Below are 17,750 nucleotides of genomic sequence, written 5' to 3' on the forward strand. Positions count from 1 at the left end.
GATATACTTTTTTTGAATAATATACTTTTAAAGTGGCAAATCTGCATTCATGTTTCCTTAGGAAATAATATTAGAAATTGAACCCTTCCCTTTTTTTCCCAAGAGTGTCTTTGTACATTTCCCTCTATATTATAGTCAGAGTGTCTTATAATAATGAGATGAGCAATGGGTAGTAATAAAATATGTTTACATCCAAACCATTAGATTTTCACTAAACCTTGGTGGTTCAGGCCTCATTCTATAACCCTGGGTCCCCTTTAAAACCTCCTTTCTCCCTCTTAGCCACACTGGAACTCTCAAAGCACTTTGTACCTTTCTTAGAGCAAATACTGTATTCTGCTTTGCTGTGCTTGAGGGCACTGGCAATACCTTATTCTTGTTTGTGTTCTATCTCTCAAACTCATGCATTTAGCAAAAAAATCTGAGGCCACTCACTCTAGAAAAAAAGATTTTTTTTTCTTTTTAAAGTATCATGGTTTCCTTTAGATATAACTAGATCCTGAAGAGATAATTAAAATGTAGTATTACTGTAAGTTTTTATTTTAAGGCCTCAAAGAGTTGATCTGTTCAGAAAATGTTAACATGACCTCTTAAGTAAGGCTTAAATATCCTTACTTTAAAACTAGGTTGCATAGGAGTTACAATTTGAGAAAGATTATTTATAGTTAGGTTGACCCTTAAAGTCCTTCTAAAGAAAATAGACTCCAGGCTGGATGTTGAATAATAACTTGGACTTTCAGAGATAAAGATAGTGGAAGGGATCTGCATTTGGTCCCATTGTGAGGATATCACCTTAGCCTTCTCTCTGACTCCTCCTTCCCAACCTCACCCCTCTCTTCATAACTCCATCCTTCTTTCCTTGGTCTGTTGTGTTTTCCTCCCCCATCTATACATTTTAAAATTAATGTTCCTGGGGTGTAGATTTCCATTCTCATTTATGGAGAAATGACAGTAGGATTAGGACAAATGAGAAGACTGTCCTCCCCCTACCAAAAAAATAAAGGCACCCCTAGACAGAATTTAAACAATGGAAGTCAATTGTTTTTAAGAGACAGATCACTTTGAAGGTTGATTGCTTTGGAGACAACATTGAAGGATAAATTGAAAGGAAGTTTATTTTAAGAAAAGTAAAATTGAACAGAAATTTAATACTCATGGTAGAGAATTTGAAAAATATTGATTAATGTATCTATTTAAAATTTTTTTTAAATATATCTGCTATTAACATTTGATGTTGATGTGTTTGATGTGTTTTGGAGACTTTTTTTTTTTGCCAAAAATTGTCTTTACTTAATTAAGTATTATTTTTCATGAACTATAAAATTTGATTTTGATCCATATACAATTTTTTTAAATTGTGAAGTAATATAGCTGAAGTAACAAGCTGTGAGGTAGAAACCAAAGGTTCAAAGTTCTTACAACCTCATCATCTGCCATCTCTTTATGAGCCTGATCTTGTCTAGTATTATTGGTTAGTCACTTAGTTAATATTCTTCATGAAGTCAGTGTTGAGTTGGACTCCTTGGTCGCTTGATGGTAGAGTAGAAAGAGAAATGGGAAGGGAGTCAGGACGGCGTAGATTTCAGTCTGGGCTCAATTACTATCCAGCTCCGTTATTTCAGTGGAAGTGGTTCTGTATATTTTTTTGTTTATCTCATTTGTAAATCAAGGAGGCTTATTAATTCCTTTTAATAGTCCCTTTCAGTTTTGCCTTTTCCAGAATGTCATGTAAATGGAACATACAGATTAGCCTTTCAGTCTAGTTTCTTTCACTTAGCACAGTATGTTTGAGATTCCTAAGTATTGTTGTCTGTATTATAGTTCAGTTTTATCTCTTTTCCTCTTTCCTCTAAAATGCTGAAGAAGTATCAGATGTGTTGCAGTAGTAAATAGAAGCTGTAGATCACTGCTTTTGGATTTGAGAGCTAGGAAACACAAAGGAAGGTAGCATTTGAGCTGGGCACTGAAAGGGGTTTAAAAGCCTGAAATGTGTGCAGATCTGGGACACGTGAACTGTTTGTTAAGAGAAAACCTTTGCATATTTCATCTTTGACTGTTGGCTACGAAGGAAGAAACAACTTCCTGGAAGATGAGGACTTGCCAGTTCTTAAACTCCATGTAAATTTCAGCCGTCTCTCAGCTGGGCCTTCACGGTAACTGGCGTTCTTGGATTTACCGCTAATGATTCCCTGTCACATTCTTCATTATATATTCCCAAACCTTTTCTCTTGTCCAGACTTTTCTATCTTACTTGGTTTGCTGTTTTTGTTATCGAAAATGACTATCTTTTGATTACTGAGAAAGTTACAGCTATCTGATTTGAGTCCCACCACCTCCTTCTTCATCACTTTACTTTTTTTCTGTTTCACTACCTTCTCCTTTTCTTTTGCATCTAAGAAAGAAATACCCTTCTTTTGTATTATTGTAATCCTCTACTTCTCACTTTTTTTTTTAATGGAGGTACTGGGGATTGAACCCAAGACCTTATGCATGGCAAGCCTGTGTTCTACCACTGAGCTATATGCATCCCACCCTACTTCTCACTCTTAAATCTGTCTCTTCTCATATCCTTCAGGTACCTGCCCCATCTTTTAACCACCTCTTGTTCTTACATCTTCAGTGTTTCCCTTCCTGTAGAATCTTTCCTCTCAATCTTTCAGTAGACTTAGGTTTTATCAGCCTACAAACCATTCCTTGCATCCCGTCCACCCCTTTGAACTGCCATTCGCTCTCGCTCCCGCCACTGCCGAACTTACTGAAATAGATGGGCCTCACTCACCACCTTGGCTTCATTACCACCTGCTTTTCTCTTTGCTTCTTGTTATCCGGATATGTCCCTAAAATTTTATTGCAACTTTTTTTGTCATTGTTGATTTTTTTCTTTTAATATAAAGGCAGTAGTTGTAAAAACTTGTACATAAACATGTGTGTATGGTTTAAGCACTTATATGTCTACCACTCTGGCCAGAAAATAGTTACCATGTCCCAGAAGGCCACGGTAGATTCACTCTGATCGTATTTCATTCTTCTACTGCAAAGGTAACCATCGTCCTGAATTTAGTGCTAATGGTCACACTGCTTTTCTTTCACTTTTTTTCATCTATGTATTTATTAGCCTCAAATAATACATTACTTAGATTTACCTGTTTTCATTATATAAATTGAATCATCCTATGTATATATTCTGTGACTGGTTTCTTTTGCTCAACATTATGTTTTTGAGATTCATCCAAGTTAGCACATATATCTATAATTCATTTTCACTGGATATAGAATCTCATTATATGAACGTATCATAGTGTTTCTATGCATTCTATTATTGATGGACATTTTGGTTATTTTTAGGCTTTTGCTATTACAAACATTACTGTTATAAATAATTTTGTACTTACCTCTTGATGCATATGTGTGAAAAAGTCTCTAGAGTCTACTTAATAGTGTAACTTCTGAGCTTGTTCCAGTGTCACTCAGTACCACCGGCCAGCTTTCCAGAGCTTTAGTACTGGTTTATACTGCTACCAACAACAGATGAGAATTTCACAGTCTAGCCAAATCTTGACATTAACCAACTTTGTAATTTTAGCCAATCTAATGGGCATAAAATGGTATTTCATTGGGATTTTACTTGGTATTTCTCTAGTTTCCAAGGCAATTGAATGTCTTTTCTTGTGTTTGTGGGCCATTTATGTTTCTTCTTTTGTGAAATTCCTATTCATTTCTTTTGCCTGTTGTTTTTTTTTTCTATAGGTTTTTTTTTTAATAGGAATTCTTTGTGTGTTCTGAATGTTAACTCTTTGTTGTTTGTATGTACTGCAGATATTTTCTCCCTTTCATACATTTTATATAGTCATTTGATGAACAAAGCTTTTAATTTTAAAATAGTTAAATGTATGTCTTTTCAGTTTTGGGGTCATGATAAGGAAGTCCTTCCTTTTCCCAAGGCTATGATGGCATTCTCTCATGATGTCTTCTTCTAAAACTGTAAGAGTTTTATACTTCACATTTATGTCTTTAGTCCTCCTGAAACATTCTTTTTGTTTCTTTTTCTTTTTTTCTTTTTGGTATGGTGTGAATTGATCTAAAGTAATTTCTTTTTTTCCCCTAAATTGTTACCTAGCTATCCATCTATTGAAAACTGCATCCTTTCCTCATTGATCTGTCACATTCCAAGTGACCAAAAATACGTGTGGCTCTGTTTCCAGACTCTATTCCGGCATGTTTGTTTATCCTTCCCTGCACCTAATACCGTGCTGCCTAATCATTATTGCTCTGTGATGAGTCGATATCTTGATTGTGCAAGTCCCTCTACTTTGTCATTTTAAAGAGCATATTAGCTCTTTGCCTTTTTATTTAAATTTTAGAATCAGCCCGTCAGTTATACACACCCTGCCCCAAGAAAGAGAATGAAAAAAAAAAGAGAGAGAAAGAAAATAACTTGTTGAGATTTTGATATGAACTTGCTTTGAATTCATAGATCAATCTGGGAAGAACTGACTTCTTTACAATGTTATCTTCCAATAAATGAGCATTTATTTATATCTTCTTTATTTTTTTTAAATATAAAGTTTTATAATTTTCCACATATAGGATTTAATATAGTTTCAGAGATCTATTCCCAGAACTTTATATTTTCAAAGTGTTGTCGATAAAATTGTTTTAAATTTTTTTCACTTGGTGTATAAAAAAGGCAATTTTTAAATAGATTTTGTGTGCTGCAACTTCATTAAACTCTCTTATTCTGATACTAGATTGTTATATTCCTTGGGATATTCTATATCCATAATCAGATTATCTAAGAAGAAAGTTTAGTTTCTTTTTTCCAGCTTACCTTTTTCTTGCCTTGTTCTTCTGGCTAAACCTTCCAGCAGCTGGCACCATTATCCTATTCTTAGTCTTAAAGGGAGTGCATTTAATTTGACTCTTTGTCAAGTTAGAGAAGTTTCTTTCTATTCCTACACATAGAATTTTATCATAAGTGGATACTGAGTTTTATGTAAGGGTTTTTCTGCATCCTTTGTGATGATTTGCAATGATACAATTTTTTTCCTTCAATGAATGTGTGAATCATATTATTTGAATTTCTTTCAGTCCCAAACTGACGTTGCATCCCTGGAATAAATCCGTTTTAGACACAGCGGTCTACCTTACTAGACTATTTTTGCTATTATTATCTAGGATATTTCCATAGATATTTATGAGTAAGGATAGCTTGTGTTTTTTGCTTACTCTTTTCTTTTTCTTACTTACCTTTGTCAGGTTTTGGTGTCAAGGTTATGCTGGCCTCATAAAATAAATTAAGAAATGTTTCCCTTTTTTAACCCCACTCTGGAAAAATTGTGTGGGATTAGAATTATTTTTTCGTTTGATCTTCAGAAGCAAGCAGAGTAAAATTGTCTGGGCTTTTCATTTTCTCTTTGGGAAGATTTTTATCTGTTGTATTTCTTTAAGTGCTATAGGACTCTGTATTTTGCTTTTTTCTCTTTGAGTCAGTCTTGATAACTTACAGTTTCTAGAGAGTTTGCTATTTCTAAGTTTTGATTTTATTGGTTCACAATATCCTCTTTTTAGTTTCTGTGACATTTTTTATTATGCCCTCCCTGGTATCCTTAAATTATTTGCTCCTTCTCTTTTATTTTCTTGTTTTATCTTGCCAGAAGTTTGTAAGTTATACATTTCTTTTGAAAGAACCAAGTTGATTTTTCCATTATGTATTTTTTTCCTTACTTCATTAATTTTTGTTCTTACCTTTATTAATACCTTTCCTCTGTTCTCTTTGGATTAATTTCTTTCTTCTTTCTCCGTACTCTTGTCCTCATCTTTTCTGTGTCACTTGGCCATAGTACTGCACTACTCCATCCTTGCAGCTTTCCCTTCCCTGGCTCCTGAGGCACGCTGGTCTGGAAGGATTTTTTTTCCTACTTTCCTAACTGCTTCCTCTGATGCTCTTTGTCTTTACATCTCCTAATGTAGGTTCCCTCTTACCTTTAACCTTCTCTATAGACAGTCTCCAACCTAACGATGGTTCGAACTTGGAATTTTTCAGCTTTATGATGGTGCAAAAAAAACAATACGCATTCAGTAGAAACCATACTTCGAACTTTGAATTTTGGTCGTCTCCCAGGCTAGCAGTATGTGGTGTTGCTCTCTCACAATGCGGCGGTAGCAGCAGCAGCCACAGCTCCCAGCCTGCCACGCAGTCAGGAGGGGAAACAACTGATATACCTACAACCATTCTGCACCTGTACGGGCATGTGGCTTTCCACTTTCAGTACGTCATTCAATAAATTATGTGAGATATTAAACACTTCATTATAGAACAGGCTTTGTGTTAGATGATTTTACCCAACTGTAGCCTAATAAGTAAGTGTTCTAAGCATGTGTAAGGTAGGTCAGGCTAAGCTATGATATGTTTTCTGTAAGGTAGGTGTATTAAATGCGTGTTTGACTAATGATATTTTCAATTTAGGAAGGGTGTATCAGAATGACCCCATCATTTGTTGAGGAAGATCTATACATATATCCATTTTTAATTAATAAGCATTTTAATTCTCCTAATTTCAACTGTCAGTGAGAGAGTTAGGCAGAATCAAGGGACCCATTCCTTGTCTTAGTTCTTCCACTAACCAGCTATGACATCTTGAGCAATTCATTTAAGATTCCTTAATCCTTGTTTCTTTACCAATGAAATAAGGAGGTGTTGGATACAAGACCTCTGAAGGTTACCTCAGTAACACTGGTCTAGTGACAACCTTATAGAGTCTTTAGCTCCGGCCTCTGTCATTTGTACATTCCTTCTTGATCACTTTTCTTAGATGTTTTATTAGGGTTTCTCAAACTCTATATATCTTATGTTAATCTTACATAATTTACCTTCTCCCCCAGCCTTTTAATGTCGCCAGTTGTTATTTTGGATGTTCCTGTTTTCTCAGGCACACATTTGGTTTTAGCTCCTAACACCGCCATCTCCCCATACTGTCTTCATATTCAAGTCTGAGAGAGAGAGAGGGAGAGAGAGAGAGTGTGTGTGTGCATGTATCTGTTCCACTCTTGTTTACCTTCAGCCCAGATTACATCTTTAAAGTTTTACAAGAATGATTTCAATGTAAAATCTATTTTCTTCTACCCCTCACCTCCCAGTGGAGCCTCAGCACCTTATTTAAAACAAACAACAACAACAAAAAAAACACACCTGCTTTTACATCTTAAATCTCTGTTTATCTGAGCTGTTGTCTCAGATAAACAGAGTCCTGTTGTCTCAGATAACAGAATCTGTTCTTTTCACCGCACCATACTTTGGATTCCATACCTTTATGCCACCCCCTCCCCCAAGAGGCAGAGCCAGAGCACTTAAATAGTATACCTATAGGCCACTGGAATAGGCTTTGTATCAGGGACACCAGAAATCAATCAGTCTTGCATTTATAGTGCTTTGTGATTTACAAGGAGCCTGTTACTATTTTTATGGGAACTTGAAAATGGAACCAGTGTGTGGAATTTTTATGGTCTCCATGAGAGTAAAATGTTTGGTTCTGGAAGACTTCTTAAATTGGTGATGTGTTAATGTCTAAGTGTTTGTCTCTGTTTTTTAAAATCTTACTTTCTTTCAGCCTTGTTGATTTATTTAATATATCTTGAGCATATTTCTCTAACAGTGCACAATCTTAAAATCCATAACAAAACTAGTGATTTACTACATAGAGATAGAGATAGCAGCTAATGACAAAATGTGCAACTTTAAAATAGTGAAATGTCTGTATGTGGCTTATGGAAGTGACCCTGGCTACTTTAAATTTTTCTCATACTAGTTTCTCACTACTTGACACAAGCATGTACTCTTAATTTCATCAACCATATATGCCTAAGTAGTTCTGTATTTCCTATCTGTGGGAAACTTAAAGAAAAAAACCTGAGAGAACAATCACTGAGATTTTTTAAGGAGGTGATATATGTATACACTCCTTTTATAATTATCTCAAGGAAACCTTAAATAGCTCTTTTGAGTCATGTGATCTACCTAATTATGCTATTAAAGTCATACATTTGCTAGAAATTAGGATAAATAATGATAGAAGTTAGCAACATTTTTTGGAAATACTGCCTGAAGTTTCTATGTTATACTCTCCTAGCTGGTCTGCTCAGTGAGCACACACACAGGGATGGGGACGAGGAGATGGGATGTTCCAGTGATAGGAAGTAGAAACTCAGTACCACATTCATGTGACTCAGTGATTCTTACAGGTTCCCATTGTCTGTTATATTTTACTCAGTACAGAGTATTCTGGTTATTTGTAAACAATAGCTGGATACAATAATTTGAAAATAATGTATTGTATTTTTTAGAAAATATTTCTCAGTATTAGGCTAGTATGTCTTTCCATAAATTAGTTCTCTTCTAATGTTAGATGGCATCAGTGGTTAAAGGCAATGGCTATAATATGTAGAAAATTACAATGACCGCAGAGCCCTAGCTAATTAGATGTATGCTGCAATCTATACTTTGGGATTGAAGAAATCAGTAAAGCCATTTTGTTTATCTTGTAAATGATTGATTTTGACATCAGATTGTCATTTATTAAAGCGTTTTAAGTTAAGAGTAAATCCATCTTGGCCTTGGCAAAGTCACCAGTGAATTGCCCCTGTCCAAGCCAAATGCCAAGAAGGAAGAGACTAGAAGAGAGCCTCAGGACCTCTTTGGAACTCTGTCTCTATCATTCTTTACAACAGTGGTAATGATGATGATCTCTTTTTAAAGCCACCTTAGGTTTCATGCTTATTCTGACCCCACTTACTCCAATCACTGCTTTCACTTCTGAACTCTCTAACATGATCTTATGATTGTAATTCATTATTTATATTTTTGTTTCTGTTTCTTAAGCTTTATGTGTGTTCGTGTACCTGTCCTGCAGTCCTGCCTGTAGAAGAGCAATCGTTTTACTGTATGTCCTCTTTTTTGAATCCCTTCTCCCCTTCTCTTCCTTGGAGATACTTTAAAAAGTGCTTATACAAAATAGATGCTTGCTAAAAGTTGGTAAATGAAGTCTAGTGCTTTATTCCAGTTGTTTGAGTTTTAAACGGTTATATTATTTTGCTTGCTTTGTAGGCACACAAACTAATGGTCTGGACTTTCAGAAGCAGCCTGTGCCCGTTGGAGGAGCAATCTCAACAGCCCAGGCCCAGGCTTTCCTTGGACATCTCCATCAGGTAGAATGATCTGCTCAACCATAAGTGAGAGTGAAAGATGGAGGCATGGAATGCTAGGGCAGGGGCAGGTTATTTCAGAATGTGGGACTTCTGAAGTTAATTAAAGGCTGATGCTGCTAGCATCTAATCATGTCACTCTGAATGGTTAGCGTGGACTCCTCTACTGTGGTTGACTGTGTAACTATTGACCCCACAGGTGTGTGAAAAAAAGAATTTCTTGTTATGAAACAGAATATATATATAACAGCTGGGTTACCGGTTTTGTGACTGTGAGTCTGTGGTGGCTCACTGAAACCCTCATCACCTGAGGCCTGCTGTGCAAGGCTCTGAGCTGGCAGCTCATGTCCCTTCTTTAAAACAGTTTCAGACCATTTTGATTTGGGCAGCTACTCAGAGCCTTTGCTTGACTGTGAGCTCCCTGGTTTGGGATTCAGAAAGGTCTGCCTCTACTTTATTACCCTTTTCTATCATGTGACTTTTTCCTGAGTCTGAAACAGGCTGTGGAGCCTCTCCATGCACGTTTTGGCTGTAATACAGAGAGAAAGGGAATACAGAAACAGGCACTGCCTCCCCAGGAGTCTTGGAGCGGGAGCTGTTTGAAAATGGAAAGTAAAACAATGGAAACATTTGGGAGATAGTGTATTAGAGTGTCTCAGCCTCTTGATTTATGTTCACAGTTATGTATTAGAGCGATGCTTTGCACCTCTTGGTGGTCTCTACCTCAGATAAACCCTAGAACCAGTTTAGTGTTCAGATTGTGTCGGCCAGCAGTGTTGATGGTGGTGACTGTAGTGATGGTAGTGCCTGCTGGTGCTAGTGGTGGTGGGTCAGTGGAAATCACGTATGGACATAAAACTTCCCAGGTTACGTACTGATGAATGAAGTGACTATGAACTGAATATGTATAACACTGCTCTAGTCTTTTTATCAAAATATGTCCTCAGACTACCTGAACTATAAAAGAAGCCCCTCTACTTGAAAACAGGTGAAATTTTAGAAAGCTATTCTAAAGCCGTCTTATTTGTTCACAAGTTCAAATGGATGCTACGTAGGCAACAATGAACTTGTATTAGACTGAGGCCTAGTTGACACTTCTGCTCACAGTGCAGAGCTTTGTTTATACAATCTTTGAAAGTAGAAGAATTTCTGTAAGAAACTCCTAGATAAAATATTAAGATGACTTAACATCTAAAATAATTTAAGAATTCATTCTAGGAAAACAAAAATGTTAATTTTGTGTTTTTGCTTCTAAAAACATATTCTAGCCTCCACCAAGTTTACTGATTTCTTAAGAGGAATATCATTTCAGTTAGACCATGTCAATTATGTGGCACACCTTAAGCCTCTTTGTCTGGCTTAAATTTATGATGATCCAAACATATTTTCAAAATCCCTGCAGGTCCATAGACGATATTCAGCCTTCTCCCCATTGGCTCCAAATTCTAATATGAGTGTAACTCTTGCACCAAGGCCTCCAGATCTAGCCCCTGATTACCAAAATAATTGAACCTTCAATACCTCCAAAACCAAAGGACTGTAAACCAAAGAATTTTATTTGAAAGTTGACATTATAGAATTCCCTATCAAGACACAAGTCCCAGCAGAATTGTTCACCATCTGATTAGACACGTAATTAACATACATTGTGACACTTACCTTCTGTTTCCAGCCCCCTTATTGACTAGGAGGACACACCCTGAATCTGTCCTGACCATAATTATAAACATGCATACACATATACAAAATAGATTATTTTAGGCATATTGCCCCATAAACTATAAGTTTCATGAAGATGGGAACCTCTCTCCTTATTTACCTTATTCCAGCATTTGCCAAAGAGCCCCCAAATAATAACTGTTCAATAATTATTTTTGAACAAATATATGGGAATACAGAGGAAGAAATGATTAGCTCAACCTGAACGTCTAAGACATTGATCATATAGAGAGGATGATTTTTGAGCTGTTTTAAAGGATGTTGGGAGCCAGCTAAATAGAGTTCTAAAGGGATGGGCTCACTTTTCATTTTCAACTTGCTATTTTGAAAACTTTCAAATCTACAGAGAAGTTATAACAACAGAACAATTTTCAACTGAAAGCCCTTCACCTGGAATCACCAGTTGTTACTGTGTTACCATATTTGCTTTTTCTTTGTATGTGTTTGTGCTGGTACACGCACGTCTTGTGTGTGTGTGTGTGTGGGTTTTTTTTGCTCAGTCATTTCAGAGTAAGTTGTAGGCACTGTGACCTTTTACTGATAAGAACCTCATCATATTTTTCCTAAAAACAGCATTCTGTTATAAAACTTCAATACAAATTTCAAATTCCAGAAATATAGCATTGATACGATATTATTATCTAATGTACAGTCCATATTTAAATTTTTTCTGATGCACACTCCAGTTCACACTTTGCATTTAGTTGTCATGTCTACTTAGTCTTTTTTGTTCTAGAATAATTAGCCTATCTTTGTCTTGAATATATATTGACAATTTTGAAGAGTAGAGAACACCTGTTTTATAGAAGGCCCCTCAATATGAGTCTGTCTGATTTTACCCTCATGACTGGATCAAGTTATATGTTTTTGACAGGAATACAATAGAAGATGTATGATATCAACTTGTTCCATTGTTGTGATATTAAATTTGATCATTTGCTTTAAGGTAGTGTCCCAGATTTGTCTACTGTAAAGATAATTTTCTTCCTCCTTGTAATTAGTAAATTATCTGTGAAGAGATACTTTAAGACTTATAAATATCTTGTTCTTCAACAAACTTCTACCCAGAAACATCATGACTTAAATAAAATCACATGTAAACTTTATCTCCTTTAAATCTTTGTACCTGAAACTCTTCCTCTGGCTCTTTGGCTGACTTCTTAGCCTTTGGTCTTAAACATATTATTTTTTCAACAGTTTTCCCTTGATACACTATATCTGAAATGTGTTCTTCATAAGTCTCTGTGTTCTGTTTTGGGTGTTTTCTTTTTGAGGGGGGGCAACGGTGGTGGTTCTTGTTTCAACTAACAGGACTATCAGTTTTAAATAAAGGACAGAGCACTCAGTCAATGTTGGCTCTCAATTCTGTGCTGATCTCCATACCAACATTTATATTTAACTTCAGGAAATCTTGATGCTGTGTGATAAATCCAAGGTAGAACTCATTATCTTCATGTTAATGAGTGTACCATTTTTCTGGTCTTCCAAGTTTGAACCTTGGAATAATCTACAACTTTTTTTCATCTGTATCCAGTCCGTTGCCAGGATCCTCTGTTGTATCTTGGAATACCTTTTATGTTTCCTACTTTAAATTCCCATTGCTGCCCTTCTAAGGTAGGCTTCCACGTGTTCTATCCTACTTTATATTTTCTTTCTCCCTCCTCAGTCTTTCTTTATTTTCAGGACATTGACATTTTTGAAGAGTACAGACCAGTTATTTTGTACAGAGTTTCTCAGTTCGGGTTTGTCTGATGTTTCATCACAGTTAGATCGAGTTATACACTTTGGGGAGGAATACACCATAAGTAATTCTTCTTAGTGCATCGTAATAGAAGGCACATGTATCATTACTGGTAACTCAGCTGGTGATCGCTTGTCTTCCAGGTTTCACAGCTATTTTACTCTTTGTAATTAATAAGTATCTATGGAGAGATAGTTGAGAATATGTAAATATCATGTTATTCCTCAAATTCTACCCAGTATTTAGAGCATCCATTAATGACATTTGCCTGAATTAATAATTATCATGGTTGCCACATGATGATCCTTATTTTAATATAACCATGGTTTGAACTTTTTGAAATGTGTTAGATGTGAGTATTAACTATTATGATGGATTTGTGTGGTTTGTAGGACAGATTATTTTAGCAGGTGGTTTGAGTTATGATGATATATCTTATCAGGGCTTGACCATACAGATGTGCATGTATGTAAGATTTTTACTCGTATCTACATGGAAATTTTGAAATTACAATGAGTAGATAATTCTAATGTATGTAACTACCCTGTTCTTACATGCTCTTTATCACAATGTGGAAGATGAATTAAGTTTTTAGAATCTAAGTATCCTGTGAGTACAAGAAGCAGTGTTATATAAGGAATGTCTCACACAAGTATGGCATGCCTGCTGATGCTTCAGTGTGGGAAAACATCTTCAGAAAAGAAATTTTAACAGCATTTTCTAGTGGGAGGTGGAGGGACTGTGAGCTCGTCCATAAAATTTTGACTCCGTAAAATCAATCTCTTTGTATGCTTGGTTCTCACCCAGGGACATATGCTTAGTAGAGCCTGTTGATGACAACATCTAATGATGGATGCCAACAATGCTAGACTAGAAACGTCCCCAATTACTTTACTTACAGGTCCAGCTCGCTGGAACAAGTTTACAGGCTGCTGCTCAGTCTTTAAATGTACAGGTAAGCTGGGACATGGGATTGTGGGATTATGGATCAATTTATTTTCTCCATATTTTCCTAATTTTCTGTAATGAGCATGCAATAGTTTTATAATAGACATACTTAGAAGTATTACTTTTTTAACTACTGAATCTCATAAAGATTCATTGTCATTAATGAAAAATCAGTTTTACATTATACTGGTGTGAATGTCCAAAAGTGAACAACAAAAATCTACTTTCAAAGTTTTATACATAAATTCAGTAAAAATGTTTCTAAGCTGTACAGCCATAACAGATACCTAAACACAAAGCTGAATAACACCTTAAATGTCCCTTTGTTTCCAAATGTCTTCTTACTTATTTTCCATGCCTTAGAGAAACATTTTAGTAGAGGAAAGAGCAATGGAATGAGAGACAGAGGTCTTAGGTTTGATTTCTCATTGTGCCACTGACGAACTGTATAAACTTCAGTAACTCACTTAACCTCCTGGGGCTCATTTTTTTTTCTTACACAGTCGGCCCTCCTTGTCTCCAGGTTCCGCATCTACTGGTGCAGAGGGCTGACCATGAGGGACTTGAGCAACCCCAGATTTTGGTGTCCATAGGGGGTCCCTGGACTAATCCCTCATAGATACCAAGGGACAACTGTATGTTTAAGTGGGGAAGTTTAGAAGATTGCCAGGGTTCCTGTCTGCTCTGAAATATTATGATTCTAAGGATTGCAATTAATCCTATTTATAGACATTAATGGGTTTCAAACAGTCAACATTTTAAAGACAAAACTTAAATCTGGGTGCTTTGCTTTTATGAACCATATGACGAGACATGTAAAGTTTAAGTATTATGCATTACTCCATAATATTTCAATCAACCTGCTGCCTCCTTTCATTATAGTGTTTAGGTAACTAACAGTCAAGAGGGATAAACAGTATTCTGGAAGGTTGATTTCAGTGTTGCTAATGACTAAAGACCTTGGGTTGAGCATTCCATGAAACCCAGTGGAATATGGACCTAGTAACACATGGAAACAAGAAGAGAAAAGGAAAGGAGATAATGTGACCTTCCTTTCTGAGGGAGAAGAGGTGGAAAATTGCCTTGGTTGCCATGGTAAACTTTCATCCCTTAGAGAGATGTTGGCAAACAGGCTGTATCTCCAGTGCAGAATATTTACAGTCCTGCACTGTAATTATCTCTCAATGACTGGCAGAATTAATCAGAGCCTTTATGTTAATTAGCCTTGCTGCAGTCCCCAAAACAGGTGGTGGGAAATATGCAAATCTATGCAGAATTTTAATGCTCTGCATAACCAGTTTTAATTACCATAAAATTTCCTCTCAGTGCCCCTTTCAGGAACATGTTCTCTTTCCCTCTTGAATGCAGCATTTTCCCTCTTAGCTTGTGTGTTACTTGATGGGAGATGCTAAATTTACAGTACTTTAAAATATTAGATGAAAAGTTCTGAAGGTAAAGCAATCAAATACATGAATGCTGGGGTGGAGGGTCTAATGTAAAGATAGTTTGAAAATGTGCTGTCCCCTTACTCCTTATTTCCAAAGTTGAGGATTTGGGTTTGTGAAAAACCTTGTTGACTTGTGGAGGACCAAATTGTTCTTCCTTCTTAAAAATTATCATTTCAGCTTTGCTGGTATTGGAACAAAAAGTCTAAAAACTTAATATGTAAAATACGTAAAATTAGGAAAATACAAAGATTTTCAAGAAAGAAAAAGATGAAACCATAAAACTTAACGATTAGATAAGTCTGTGTTGTAAATAATTCTTAAAATATGAAGTTATGAGCATTTTTTAAAATCAACTATTTGAAATCTTTTATTTCCCACCTCACCCCACCTCAGTCTAAATCTAATGAAGAATCGGGGGACCCACAGCAGCCAAGCCAGCCTTCCCAGCAGCCTTCAGTGCAGGCAGCCATCCCCCAGACCCAGCTTATGCTGGCTGGAGGACAGATAACTGGGGTAAGTTTTCACTGAGAGAATTGCAGTAAACTTTCTCTGTGTCAGCACTGCCACTGGCCAATATCTGATTAGATCTATTTTCTGTAGCAGATAGTAACGTGGCTATGCCTGGCACTATTATGTCTTTAGCGAACTTTCTACACTGTAAGCAGCTCTGAAAAAGAAACTGTCTTTACCTTAAGTTTTCAGTTTGTTTTTTTTTTCTCACTGTTGCAGTTGCTCTGGGTAAACTGACTTTTTTAAACCTGTTTCAACTGTTGCTTCATCATATGGTGAAGTCACGATCCCATGTTGAGATCATTACATTGACGAAATTGTAGCTGTCAGTTTGAGATTATGACATCACTGCAGAGTAGAAATTAAAGAATGAATTAGTACCTAGAAAAGAAAAACATTATTTAAGTTACTGTATAGCGTTCTAAAATGAAACCTCTGGTCTTGTATCCAGTAAGTATATGGGCTAATTACTTCATCTCCCTGTGCTTCAGTTTTCCTTCAGTTAAATGGAGATGTTAGTAATACCTATCTCACAGTATTGTTACAAAGATTAAGAGTAATAATATACATAAAACTCATAGAACAGTGCTTAGCATGTCATAACATTCAATAAATGTCATCTATTTTTTATTGGTGGTAAATCAGCCTATGCAAATATATTGAGCTTTTAGCTTTTCAGCAGTCTTTGATCCTAGTCACCATTCGAAGTATTTTTCCAATGTTGAAAATTTGCCTATTAAATTATCTTTTGCTGGGGGTTGAGGGGAGTGATAAGGAAAAGTTATTTTTTATTCAATTCACATCGCATCAACCCACAAAATTTTTTATTTCCTTCATTTCAGTTAAGTATGTTTTGGCAGTGGAAGGCTCTTTTAAGAATTGTTGCAAAATTGTTTACAAAGTTCCATCAGTAGAAATTAAATTAATATGTGTTTATATATTGTTTAAAATATTTATAAACATATATCTTGAAGGCTGTTGGGTTTTTGAATGATTTGGTTCTTATGTCTCTAATGCACAAATTGTATTGGACCCTTTTTGAAAGAGGATTGTGCCACTAAGTGACTGTGCATGTACTTCTTTATTTGATCAAAACACATCACCAAAAAGAAGGTAGAACACGCTTACCACTTTAAGTGTGTTTGAAATAAGTCACATTATGAAAGCAAGTTTAAATCTGCTCCAAATACATTACCTGTTTTCCCGTCTAGGTTTTGTTTTGGGTAGCTAATGTTTATAATAGTAAGAGACACTTGGGATTCCAGGTTCATGTGGCTGGAACTTCTATTAAACCTGGGTCTTAGGATTCATTTGCATGTAAAGAGAGTGGCTGTCACCACCTGTTTCACAGAGATAATGTGTTGGAAAGGGGACATAAAGTTGCAGAGACCAAATGCTTTCAATAACAGAAAAGACTGTTGAGGAGGGGGCTGTAGGGAGACTTGGAAATGAAACAAATGGACTTCATATTGTCTAGTCATTTCTTAGGACATAGTGAAAATGATGGAATATGGCAGGGATTCATGCTAATGGGAAGCAGCTGGGCCTTATCAGTTCTTTCCATGGTCAGATCCAACATCCTTGTTTCTCATTCATCTGACTAATCACTTGCTGTTCTGTTGGGTGTAAATTTCCTTTCATATCCTGTCAGCATTGATTCTTTTTTTTCCTTGCTTACTAGTTAATTACTTTTTTACCCGAACCCTAGGGCCCTGGACAAGCTTAAATGATTAAGTCCAGAGTGAGGACCACCATTTTAATTTAAATGTTCTGCTAGTAATGGCAGCTTGATCACTGATGAACGTTTTAGCCTCACGCTGACCATGTGGAGTTAAGCAGCAAAGTTTAATGCCACTTGAGCTACTTTCTTCAGAGTAGTTGGCTTGCGCTAGGGGCCCCTCTCCTTGAGCCCTTTCCGACCGTCTGTCCTGGTTTTGTTCAGCTGACTCTGACGCCGGCCCAGCAGCAGCTGTTGCTGCAGCAGGCGCAGGCACAGGCACAGCTGCTGGCCGCCGCTGTGCAGCAGCACTCGGCCAGCCAGCAGCACAGCGCCGCCGGGGCCACCATCTCAGCCTCCGCCGCCACGCCCATGACGCAGATACCCCTGTCCCAGCCCATACAGATCGCACAGGTGAGCGGGGCGCTCCCGTCGCGGGGGCAGGAGGGGAGGAATAAAACGGCAGGTT

The 17,750-nt window shown here is 36.6% G+C and overlaps 1 protein-coding gene across 4 annotated transcripts in view; it reads left to right on the plus strand.

Annotated features, from left to right (window-relative positions):
* Window positions 1-17,750, plus strand: part of POU2F1 (POU class 2 homeobox 1) — a 146,812-nt gene that overhangs the window by 80,898 nt on the left and 48,164 nt on the right. For all 4 annotated transcript variants that reach the window (XM_010984450.3, XM_031435849.2, XM_031435848.2 and 1 more), the window contains exons 3-6: window positions 9,101-9,201; window positions 13,560-13,613; window positions 15,448-15,567; window positions 17,507-17,695. In XM_010984450.3, the coding sequence (XP_010982752.1) occupies window positions 9,101-9,201; window positions 13,560-13,613; window positions 15,448-15,567; window positions 17,507-17,695 (464 nt within the window). The remainder of the gene's footprint in view (window positions 1-9,100; window positions 9,202-13,559; window positions 13,614-15,447; window positions 15,568-17,506; window positions 17,696-17,750) is intronic.

This window comes from Camelus dromedarius, chromosome 23, assembly GCF_036321535.1.
Source record: "Camelus dromedarius isolate mCamDro1 chromosome 23, mCamDro1.pat, whole genome shotgun sequence".
In the NCBI taxonomy this organism is placed as follows: Eukaryota; Metazoa; Chordata; class Mammalia; order Artiodactyla; family Camelidae; genus Camelus; species Camelus dromedarius.